This window comes from Anas platyrhynchos, chromosome 1 (genome assembly GCF_047663525.1).
Source record: "Anas platyrhynchos isolate ZD024472 breed Pekin duck chromosome 1, IASCAAS_PekinDuck_T2T, whole genome shotgun sequence".
NCBI lineage: Eukaryota > Metazoa > Chordata > Aves > Anseriformes > Anatidae > Anas > Anas platyrhynchos.
Genome location: NC_092587.1, coordinates 52953123 through 52966231, shown reverse-complemented (window position 1 = coordinate 52966231; position 13109 = coordinate 52953123). Strand labels below are relative to the sequence as shown.

Genomic DNA, 13109 nt, shown 5'->3' with positions numbered 1-13109 from the left:
ATGTAGCTTAATTAGACCTCCATTCTCATAATTGCTCTGGGAAGTTTTGTTTATCAGTAAGCTGGATTTATTCCTCAGGTATTCATTACAAGTTCATCATTACTTTCTTCTGTCTATTTTGAGTGTTGTCAGCAATCATTTCCCTTCCATGAAATGGGGAACAAGCTCATTTGAGACCCTAATGCCCTGTTCTTCTGTGATGTTTAGTGACAAGAAAATGATACAGATGCTAGAAAATTTAATTGCTATTTCTCAGCATTTATTTAGGCAGTGACTAAAATGAGTCAGTGTATAATTAGAGTAATAAATGACAAGAAAATCTGCTAACCTGCTCTGTAAGTTGTTGCATTTTCTGACCAAAGAATTCCAGGCAAGTTAGAGTCCCTTTGCTGGTAGCAGTTGCCCCAGATGTAAAGGGGTATTTCGTCATTCCTACTCAGCGTGTAGTTCATGAGCTTCTCCATTTGCACACAGATTTAGTCATCTCAGAATTCATTCAGCTTTGGGCTATGCAATCCCTTGGTATGCAACTTCTCCTCTAGTGAAGCATTTAGTGTCTAGTATTCTTGTGGATTGTCTTTAGTCACTTATATGCAAAATCCAAAGCTTTTTGCACCTGTGGGTAAAAAAGGCATGTCCAGTGACTGTTCTCTGAATCCCAGTGTAGTGCTGTAAGTCTTCTTAATGTAGTGCTGACAGTCTTCTACCTGCCTTTCTTTCCATGTTAGATAAGGATTATTTTACTGTAACATCTAGTTATGGCTCTAAGTTCCTGGCTATGTGTAATACTGTCGTGTATATTATTGAATTGGGAAAGGTGCTTAAATTAGACTGGCTATCCTGTAACGATTTCAATATTAATGTCTAGCTAGTTACAGTGAGTGTTATTTTATAGGTTAAGCTGCAGTTCTTAAGAAGTCGAATCCAACAGATGATTAAAATTTTCTTTCTAGGAAAATTCTTGCTTTCGGGTGTTATTTAGATGGACTCTTCCATCCAATGTTGAGATAATTTTCTGTTTCAGTTTGGATTAACACTTTTACTTGATACTCTCGATATATGATACTTTCTCCTCCATTATTTGGTGCAGAATCTGTGAAGTGCGATGTCTTTTTCCCATGTGGGATAAAATGTATTCCTACTTACTCTAGAGACTAAGTCAAATGTCTAGGAATGCATCCCTGAAAGAGGGTTCCACCATGCTACGTTTAATTCCTGAAAACTTCTATTAAAAATGATATAGGTTAAGGCGATTTATTTTTAAATCTGATTTAAAAAATAAAAAAGACTATTGCTGAAAGGTACAGGGGTGGTAGACAATGCCAGCTTCCAGTATACATGGCAGTACTTGATTTACAGGAGTAAATTGAATGATAAACAGATTTTTGTTCTTTTGAAATAAATTAAATAAGTCCCTGTTAAAAACTAATGTTGGTAGCATCATTGACAACTGCACAAAATTGTGTGTGATGTTTCCAAAGGTTATGGTGTGCCTGCTTCAAAATCCTTGTTGGCTTTTGGAGTCAAATCTTGAAAATTGTTTGCTCTCAAAACATCACCTGTGTCTTAAACATGACTTATGCTAAACAGCAAAAGAGATTTTTAATTTGTATTACTGCAGGATAAAAGCCCTGTTCAACCTCATATTGCTACAGGATCTGTAGCAGACCTGTTTTTTTTGATAACTCACAGTGCTGTCAAGCAGGCCATCTAATCATATTGCTGCCTGTTGTGTTTGAAAAGCAGCGAACACCCAAATTCCATGACCTGGGTGTATTCTGGTTGGCTTGTGGAATCTGTTCTCATCTTCACTGTCAAGGTAACTGTGACGTTGACCCATTGACTCTTCCCCTGTTTGGAATCACATTTCATCTTTTAATTGACTTAATTCTTATGAACTGTTTAGGTCTGATTTCCAAATGACTGCCAACTGACAGTTGTGCATGAAATGGGGAAATAACACTGCAGATTAGATTAAGATATAAGTAGAAATTTGTAGCTTGTGTTCCATAGTGTAATTGGCTTTCTTTGTCTTAGGTCAGTTGTGAATGTTCTGCCGTTTTATATAAGAGAGTCTGGAGACTGAAGCTTTTTCATTGGATACCAAATATTAATGTGCTTGCTTTAGAAAGAAATACAAGGCTGCCTAAAATCTGTTCAGAAATAATGGATATAGTTTTTTGAATTCTGAAAATAAACCTGCTTTTACGTGATGTATCAGGTAGCATAAATGAGTATAGCTAAGATTCTGATTGTTACTCAGAGCATACAAGGAATATCAGTCTTCCCTCCCCTTTTGTCTTTATCCCATCTGGGACACAGGTCACAGATGTTTACTTAATTTGTATTCTTGTTTTCCTTTTTTGTCCAGATCAAGGTAAATACCTTTTTTTTTTTTTTTTTTTTTTTTTAAAGGTTCAGAACGTTGTTTGTAGCTGGTGAGCACTGTGATGTGGACACACTAGAATGGTCAAAAAAAGTCTTCAAGGTACCTGTCTTAGACCACTGGTGGCAAACTGGTGAGTGTTTTGAACTATCATTTGTAAAATACGGTGATGAAGTATTTTCAGACTTGGTTCCTGAGTCTGCAGGTAGGTCAGCTATGTGTTTCCATGAACATTGAAACAGGAAAGGCTAACAATGAAAATAAAAATTCAGCAGAAAGAGTGTGTTTGTTTTGGAAGTGGTCTGAAAAATAACTTTATAACAGGATATATTTAAACTGTGGCATTTTTAAAAGCTATGTAGAAAAACAAAAGCATTATCTGATCCCTATCTTAAAAAAAATAATGGTATTGTTACTGTATTTTTCTAGGTTTAATTGTATCCATTTGTATGTTTGACTTCTTCATACCAGAAAATTTGGAGAAGCTTTCATGTTTAAGTTATGTTGTATGTGTGTATGTATATATATATATGTATGTATTTAAGTTTATATATTACACATATATTTTGTGAAATTAAAAACAAATGAATGGAATGCTGGAATGGAAAGCTGTTGACTCAAGATAGGCATGGCAGGTGAGATGGAGGTGTTGCATTGTACATAAGGGAGAGATAAGACTGTATGGCCGTTAGGGATGATGCAGTAGAGAGCCTCTGGATGAGGATTAAAAGGATGGAAACCCAAGCAAATGTAGTCGTGGGTGACAACCATTGATTGGCCACCCAGGACAATAGCATAGATGAGCTATTCTGTAGGTAATTAGGAGTTGCCTACAGTTGTCTGATCAGTTGCTTTTGTCCTTGTGGGAGACTTCAAATTCCCAGACATAAGCTGGGAATATCATACTGCCACAACAAGTAAGGCTGGGAATCATAAAGCATGTTATAGATCAACTTCTTGACACAAATACTAAGTGTGTCGACTAGGAAAGGAGCCCTCCCAGATCTGTTGTTTGAGAACAGGGAAGGCCTTGTGGGAGATGCAGTAGTAAGGGGCTGTCTTGGCCACAGTGCTTATGAATTACTCGAGTTCAAAATTTTTTAAGTAAGCAGATAAAAAGTCAGTGGAGTCGCCACCCTGGGTTTTAAAAGAGTGTGCTTTAAGCTTCTTGGGGAGCTAGTTAGCAGTGTCCCCTGGGAGTCTACTCTAGAGAATTAAGGGGGGGTCCATGAAAGCTGGTCAGTTTTTGAGAACCACCTTTTAAAAGTCCCAAGATTGAAAGTTAATGGCTTATTCCTACATATGAAAATGCTTTTTACCTCTAATAATCTAGCAAATTATTATATATTCCCAAATTTGATATATGTCTGTGTTCTTCCAAAGCAATAACATTGCAACTCTGTGAGAAATATTGGCATCGTAATTTTACCCGAATACTGTAGTCTTATTCATGCAATTTTGTCTTAGTTGTTGACTCTTTCAAATGAGGCTAAAGCAGAAGGTGGTGGAGGAGTCTAGTATTTGTGTTATCAGTAGGTCTTGTAAGATGGAGTAATTTCTATTACCTTGCTTATGACTGAGATAAGTACGGAATAGATAGATTTGCAGAACAGAGGTGACCGAGTCACTATTTGGAGGCAGAAATGAGTGAAAGTTTGACACGCTAAAGTATTAAAAAAAAAAAAAAAAAGACAAAGAAATGTAAAACGGCTATTTAGAAATGTAGGTAGTCTTTCATTTTGTCTTTGGAATATTTATGGAGTATATTAAATTGTTGTGAATTGAAGCGGTTGAAATGAAAAGAAGCTTTCATTAGAGGCCTTCAAGATGTTTATACCAGAAAAGCCCAATTGATTACAGCTTTAATTTGTGTCAACGTCTTCATCAATAACACTTTTTTATTTGAATATTTGTGCTAAATATAGTAAGCACACCTTAAAAGATGTGCAATGCATGTCATAGGATCAATAAGAGGCATGTAGGATTTCATGAAATATGGACTGCTTAGCACTTGCTGTTTGCTTTGGAGACATGGCAGTGAATGAAAGAACAGCCCTTTCTGATCCTGTACTCATCTGTACATAGGGAGAGGATAATCTTGTTTTAGATTTGTGCAGGTGTTTTATTTTTGCTTATATATACAAAATGGCACTTAGTATTTAAATAGCAATTTTAATCTTCAAAGTAATTGTGCAAACACAAGTAAATTAATTCTTTTAACACCATGGTGAAGTAACTGAAGTTATTCCAGTCTGACAGACATTAAATTGAGAAAGACAACTATCTTACCTACCACAAGCTATTCAGGAAGCCACTGCAAATTCAGTGTTAGAAGACAATTTTCTGTGCTCAGAGATAGATTTTTATGTCATATTTACATATGTTTTGTGGCCTTTTGAATCTTCATGAAGGAAAACAGAAAAGCGTCTTTCATACCTTGTTTTAATTCTCTGTGTATGATGATGTTTATAGAGAATGATGCTGCATTTCAGTATTCCTGCTAGGAGCTTCACAAGGAACTTTGCCAAATCTATTTGAAAAAACCTAAACAATGTTTAAGTTATACTCACCGTGTCAAATTCTTTGGAGTGGTCTCAGTACACAAAGAAATGTGGATTACATTGGTTTTGGATCTAGCTTTCAAATCAAGAATTAAACAACAACAACAGTAATGAAGGTGTGAAGAGTTGCAGAAGCACAGATGCTCTGAAAGCTTGTGTTAAACATTCCTAGCTGCTTCCATGGTAGCTATTCAGTATTTGTAGCAGAAAGAAATAAAATGAGTCTCATATACCTTTTTTGACACTTTTAGAAGTTAGCAAGTAAAATTTCCATTTCTTAATAAATATAGGATGCAAAGAAAAAACTCAGGGATAAATTTGAAGTGTGTAAAAGGCCAGTCAAGAGACGTGCTTTTCTGGGACACACACACACACGACGCTATTTTATTTTTTCAGTTGTGTACTTATACTACGGGAATCTAAGTTACAGAGCATGTAAATGTAGGAGGTTCAAGTTGGAGAATCAGCTGCTTCACGTTGTGATATGATTGCCTTAAGGGTTCTGTGTGTCGGCTCACTAACAGGCAGAACTATGAGAAGACCGCACATTTTCAGTTCTCATGGAATCACTGAATGGCTTGGGTTGGAAGGGACCTTAAAGATCATCTAGTTCCAACCTCCCTGCCATGGGCAGGGACACCTCCCACTTGACGAGGTTGACCAAGGTCCCATCCAGCCTGGTCTTGAAGACTTCCAAGGATGGTGTATCCACAGTTTCTCTGGGCAAATTGATCCAGTGCCAGTTCCACAGGACTACTGGTCGTACTGATATTTTATTGGGACCATGCAAACAGAACAATTGTACCATTGAATTCAGTATGAAAATATACACAGTGTAATATATTTCAATGAATTATTTCCTCCTACTATTTAAGTGGAACAGTTTATTAATGTGGTCTCCAAGCAGCATGGTCTTGTCCTGTCTTCAGTTTCTATTGTGTTGTCTTGGCAGCACAATGTTCTTCAGTCATCTCTGCTTTGCCTGGGACAAACTGCGTAGATGTGCTTTTAAGTCCATTGAATATGATGAAATTTTCAGAGAAAGAGGCAACAGGAAAGGCAAATTAAACAAAAGATATCTGTTTCTTTTGCAGCAAAAGAGTCAGTTCTTGGATTTTTTTTTTTTTTTATATTTTTTTAATTTGCCAGAGTTGCAGCTGTGGAGTTACGTAACCAAAGCATCTAGAGCTCAGATGGAAGATGATGCTCAGATCTACGAGCTGAGATGGATGGCAGAGATTTCTTTCAGAGTTCAGACTGTTTTAGGTTATCAGATAGTTCCTCAGTGAAAAACATTTTGTTCTTGCTTTTAAAGACACTTGTATCCTGTAGACTAGGATCATATTTAGCTTTTGATGGAAACTAATTCACAAAACAGTTCTTTAAAACTGGGAATTACTTTGTGGAAAACTCTGCAGCTATGTAGCCCTGAATTGCAGAGGCCTCAGAGCATAATGTTATGGATTACATGAACACCTGTTACAAGGTCAGTTGAGGGAGAGGAGAAACACAGGCAAGTGAACTACTGTACTTTACTCTACTCTACTCTATTAATTTCATGTAATTTCAAGGAGCCAACATAATTTAATGTAACTTCAGTTTTTTAATGAGCCAAGTAATTTGGGCTAAATTGCTTTGGGCAAGCCAACCAATCTCTTAAACTTGTGAAGAGCAGTCAGTGCCTCTCCTTCCCAGTATTTTAGTAATGTTAACATTCAGATGTGGAGGGAAAAAGAGAGGGGAAACAGCTCCTCTTCAGCAAGGGACATGGGAGACCTGAATCCACATGTACATTCCAGATTGCAAAGACAGTACTAGTTCAGTGAAAGAGTTGTGGGGGGGAATCTATTGTTTTTATTTATGGAATTGATTGAACTCTGAGCATGTTAGCCAGTAAGCACACCAGGTCCTTCTACTGAAAAAAATAATTAGAAAAAAACAACAAAACAACAAAAACATGTACCTCTTGTCTTTAAATTCCTGGGAATTCACTTTTCTTTCTTTTCCACCTGGGTGTTCTTTCTTTTTTCCTCCCGCTGGTGAGCACCTCTTCTGTGTTGATTAAAAATTCAGTATCAAACGTGCTGTCTCATGTACAATTTCAGTTTTCTGTCTTATGTATACTGACATTTTCTAATTTAAAATAATTAGAAAGTACCTTAAGCTTTTCTGTTCCCATTTGACTTCAGTTTCTCAGTGTTTATTAATCTTAATCACTTCTGATTGCCTTTCCACGTGCAGCCAGGGGCATCCGTTAATATGAATGAAGCATTATTCATATTTTTCTGCTTTTAAAAAATATATTTGTATGGTTGAGATGACTGAGAATAAAAGAATTGTAAAGCAAACTTAAGTTACGGAGCTCATCCATGAACAACGTTTAGAGTGCCCTGGATAGGCAAATGAAGAAGAGGGGACACCTTTCGGAGCTAGTGTGTTAAGTGAGAATAGAGCAGCCTCAAGTGCCCGAAGGAGACAAGCTGTGGCAGCACCTCCAGTTTGTGTTACAGGTTGCTGATCTCATTCTTGTTGCATGGCAACTGCTTTTTTGCAGTAGCTCAGAGAATAAAGCCCTCATTAGTGTAAAGTAGATGATTTTTTTTTTCTGATGATTTGAGAACAGAAACACTCATGGGAAGCTGCATGAGTCTACTGCTTGTAAGGAATAATCCTTTACAAGATTTAGAGCTGCCCAGTGAAAGTGGAGAGCAAACAGGAGTTTCTAAGATGTTAAACCCAGATAAAGATAAAAATATTGTGAATTGCACAGTAGCAATTTTATCTGTCTTTTCTGTCTTGGTAGTATTACGATGCATACAATATATTAAGATTTCCCCAAACGATTAAACAGTAAACTGTTAGCACTGAGATGTATAATTACTTTTTATAACCTCCATTTATCTCTTAGTACTTCATCGTGTATCAGTTATGATATTACAGTAGGAAGGAAATAAAAATCTGAAATTCATTTATAGTCTGAAAGCATATTATAATTCAGTGCATTTCCTGACATCTTTAAACATGCTATCTGACTTCTTCAAAATATGACCACAGAACCACATTTCACTATGTGCAAGTTATAAGATATACATTCCAAATTACCATTGGATAGCAAAGGAGCCGGGTATGTTTATTACAAAATTAATGCATAAGCTTCAGGTGTTTTGTGACTAGTTTGCCAGTTCACGATGACTGAAGTTATTTCCTTTTTTAGAGGACTTAATTTTGATAATTGCCACGGTCCACCAACATTTAACTAAGGTAATTGATATATATAGCTAACTAAGCTGTATTTTGCACATTTATACTGTCAATTTTGATTGGATGTGCTTTGAAATCTTCAGAGGTCTTGTATGTATGTATGATACTGCTCCACACAGCACAGTCTGTAAATATGTTCTGTATTTGGATAAAATCATAAAAGAGAAACTTGAGAGAATTCTAACGGTTTGGGGGTTTGATTTTATTTTTAAATGAATGGATCAAATACAGCAATAGAATTGTTATACAAGAAGTATTTGGCCTTCACAAGTGTAATACGTATTCATGGTAATTGATGCATTATGCCTACAAGTGCTTTGAAACATTTAGAAAATACTTCAAAAATTACTTGTTTCTTATCTGACTTTCAGTTCTAAAAATAAGCATGGAAACTCTGGCACTTCAGAAAATATATATTACTTTACAAACAAATGGATTTTTTGAGAAACAGGCTTCAGATTTGCAAATAGCTTTAGCTTATTTTGTGGTTTTCCTAAGCTTCTGTACATCTGCAAGAAATGAGGCAAATACTCTGCCTCTGGCTAGCTGTGCACAGCTGTTGTTGTACAGGTATTAATATGGCTCTGCAGTCAAGTTGATATTAATGTGATAATTCCTAGGTTATGCAAACAAGCTTGAAGCAGTCATACCCAGCACTGTATGCGTGTCTAATAATATGGGAATGCCTACCCATTCGTTTAAAAGATTAAAATATATTAATTCATGCAACTTGCAACACAATGCAGTATTCACTTTTAAGGTGGGGAATTGTGTCCCAGCTGAGGTGGGAGGCATTCATCTACACAGCTGAAGGGTAGAATCTGAAATAAAGTGAAACCAATGGAACTACCTAGATGAGCTTTGAGTAAGGTAGTTGTTGTTAAAACTTTGTTCCAGAAAAATAGCTCGTTTCATGGAAGTACTTAAATGTGTACTTTTGTTGCATTTGTAATTTAAAATGTAAAGTGATAGTCTGAATCAGGGATTAGACTAAATGGACAAATTGACTGTGGGGCAGACAATACATGTGATTCTATTCCTGTTTTGATGAAACATACTGAAATAAATAGCTTGGCACCCTGGGTGAATGCAAAGTGCAAACCAACCCTGAAAGAGGGACGTATCTCTGGCAATATGTTTGTACCCCTTCTTTGAGGCCAGTCCTAGCACGCGTGTGGCTGTGTGGTGAACAATGTCAGCCCAGAACTAACCTAGCTAAAAGAAAGAACATTATTTTAAATCTTTGTCAGTTCATGCAGTTCCATATAAAAGCATGGTAGTATTCATGCTCGAAAAAAGGAAAGATGGGAATGTACAGCCAAGGTGCAGAATGATGAGAACCTATTTTGTTTTTCCATGATCTGTGCTGCTGTGTATTTAAATCAAGTCAGCTGTGCAACTGCTTGTCCAGTTGTGCATTTTAATTGCAAAATTAGCCTTCTTCATGTGTTGGATAATTAAAATGAATATGGCTGCCACATCATTGTCTCTATGCTTTTGTTTGTGCTGACAGTAAACACTTTTTGTGTGGTGTCTGTAGTGCATGGCCCTGTTTAAGCATTCTTGATGCCTACTGTACATTAAAGAATATGGAGAATAAGGAAAACTTGAAATAGAAGGTGGCCATAACCAGAAACAATGCAAATTTTTGTGCCAGGCACTTGTTGTATTGTGCAAATGCACATGTACTGGACAGTCTGCTTAATTAACAGGTCTTTTTGATTTCCTTAGTCACCCTTTTAGAAATGGGTTCATTTCCTATTTATGTCACTTTTCCATACTTTTTTTTTTTCTGGGAGGTAATATATCACAGTTTCTGAGTAGAGAAAATTAAGCAATTCCGCAATTTTTTAAGCTTCTGTATACAAATTAACACAGTGAGAAAGGCTGAATTTACTTTCACTTGGATGTGAGGAACAAGGTGAACAATACCATTGTTTTTCCATGAGGCTTACAGTTAACTTAAGGCTTAAGTTATATTGAAGAAGGAATAGGTAAAAGGAATTGAGAATTTATTGATATGATTATTGTATATCTAAAAAAGCAATTTTCACTAGCCTTTATCCTTAGGAGGCTGTAAAAATCATTGGATATCAATGTACACCGACAATTTGGGTTCATCTATACCGTACTTTTTTGGCAGTCTTCCAGCTGATAGCCCAGTATCACATCCCACTCCCTTGGGATCAGCCAACCTGTGTACCTCTTTGCTGTGTGTGGTCCTGGGGTAAGAGTGTCCAGGTGTCATGTCCTTGCTTTAATTTTGATGGATAATTGGGATCAGACTATTTGTAGTGAAATGCCCAGCACTAGCCAAGTGTACTTGGTATATCTACATGTTAATACTTCATTAGGTGTCAACCTGGAGCTCTGCAGAGAATATAGGTATCTTCTAGGGAAAAGATGCAGAAAACTTTATTGCAAAATTATGCAGTTGATGTTTTTGAGTGTCTGCTGAAGGCACAACTGAGCTATACTGTAAAAAGATTACCTGAAATTCTCTTCCAAGGCCAGTGAGCATAAGACTAAAGTGGTGCTTGAGCTACCAGCCCAGCAACGTGCCTATCTATAATTTATCATGGCTTAACAGTGCTAAATCTGAAGTTGTGAGTGAGGCCACCTACTGTTAGTGCAGTCAGAGACTTGGAAGCTGGCTTGGGTTTTAATGATGGAGAATCACCTGGGAAACTGACAGTTGTACGGAGTTATATGCTGAAGGATGAAGAACATGAGGTCTGTATGAACAATCAATGATCTGGTCCCTGAATGTCAGAGTCCTCCCCAGTACATATTTCTGTGATGTGTTGGGTTTAGTTTTATTATAAGGAAGCAGCATGGCATGCTGTGATGTGGATTTTGAGTGCTAGAACTCATCTGGTATTGTGGTTTTCTGTTTCTGGGTGCCCATTAGTTGTTGACATGCTGAGAATACATGTTCCTGGTACGTTATTGATTTCTTCATTCTGTCCTTCCTGGCATAACTAAAATGACCGCTGTGTGGAGGGAACATGTGCAGGAAGTTTTCAGAGCTGTCTTCTTGCTGTGTGGATGGATACTGCATGGTGATGGGTACTGCCTAAGCCTCTTCCCTTCTGTAGACCCTTGTCTCCATTTCATCTGTGCTGTCTTCTGCTGCAGTGATGCCTTTAATTCCACTTGACCAAAATGACAACTTTGCCAGGAAAATGTCTGAAAACAGTACTGTCACAGCAAGAATTTAGTTTATTACATTTATGTATATGTTAATGTGTTAATGTATGACAATTCCTCCTTTCTCTTACATAAAGAGAGAGACACATCTTTGAAATTTGAGGGTGGTTTTCTTTAGATCAGCCCCTATCCTGAAAGTAGTGATGTAAGGAGGGACTTGGGACATTTTAACAGCGATGATTTTAAGACAATCTCTCAGTAAATCTGTCTTGCAAGTCTCTGTGAAGTGCTTTTCATTATTCTCAGAGGTATATATATTCCCTCCATTATAACTCAAAGCAGATGTTGAATGTACTTCAATGTCCAGACTAGTTGTGAAACATTGCTCTTCTAAATAGCTGTTTCATTGTCACATTATAAGGTGTTAGGCAAGAAGTAAACTGGGTTTATGACCCAGTTGTCCCTGAAAAGCCTTCCATAGCTGGAGGGCTGCTGACTTGCTTGCATAGGGAGTGGAAGGCTAGCACCTTACATGTGTGCAGAAGGGATTGATTGAAGACAGATCATCTGTTCTATTTGTTACATTAAAAATATGCAAGTTCCTAAAGACTGCGGTATTGGGAATCTGTTTAGACACCACATTAATTTCAGAGAATCTCCAACTGTAAACAAATGAGTCAAGCAAGAAATGTGTGCACATTTAGACAGGGGTGGGTGGAATACAATGTCCATTTGACACGTTATCCTACTTCAAACTGCTGCTGTTTTTACTTTCTGACCTATGTCTTGTAACCTGCATATAAATCTTGACTTTAATTGTAAATAAACCATACTTAATTCAAACAAAGATTCTTAAGTAGCTTTGCTTATTGGAAATATAAAAAATGGCCACACAGAACTTGTAGTATACATAATTGGTAAGAAAAATTTCTCATCAGTAGTTGTTTTTCTGTTTTCTTCTGAACAATGTTGATTTCTTTTCAGCAGGATTTTCTATTCAATTCTCCTTTCAAGTCAGGCTGTTTTTTCCTTGATGAAAAATGCTGTCCTGGAAAGCGGTTGCTGTTTTCTGATTGGTTTGGGAAATGGATATTTCAATTCAGCATCCTGCTTGAAAGATACACATTGATTTCCTAAGAAATGTACAGCACAAAGACGCATGCTATCCTCTGACAGTACTCCTTGGTGCTTCTGTTTTGCAAGAGAATATTTTAACATTCAGGAACTGTTAACCTAACATAAAGAGTGGATGCTTCTGGGATTCTCTCCTAATTAATTCTCACCTAATTAATATCTGGTCCAAATACCAACAAGCCATATTTTTTTCATGTATATAAAAAGACTTATTGACCCATGGGAATTGAATGCACACCCTAGAGATTTGAACACTGGGTAAATATGGAAGTAATGTATTTCTACTGGTAATTGAGAAGACAATAGAAGAAACAGCAGCAATTTTAAAGACTTATTCAGAAAGTTTTAGAACTTGTGATTCTTGTTTAGAATAAATGGACTTACATTCAGTCTTATTCACAGTATTGCAAAAAGTAGAAACACAAACTAGTGTGACCATGTTTCCTTTCTGGTTTGTATTCTTTTAATTAGCAGTGTATCAAAGAATCAAACAAATCCAAACAAAATTTTAGAAATTTCACAGAACCCTCTTCTTCCCCAAGGGTTTTTTTGACTGAGAGCTCTGCGATTAGAAATCTGTCAGTTCCTGAGAAATCTCTGTCAGTTCTTAAATCTTA

At 36.7% G+C, this 13109-nt stretch overlaps 1 protein-coding gene across 1 annotated transcript in view; it reads left to right on the top strand.

Moving 5' to 3' along the window:
* ACSS3 (acyl-CoA synthetase short chain family member 3) overlaps nt 1–13109 on the top strand; it is a 66398-nt gene that overhangs the window by 34637 nt on the left and 18652 nt on the right. Inside the window, exon 9 of the mRNA XM_027451335.3 lies at nt 2416–2519. Within this exon, the coding sequence (XP_027307136.3) occupies nt 2416–2519 (104 nt within the window). The remainder of the gene's footprint in view (nt 1–2415; nt 2520–13109) is intronic.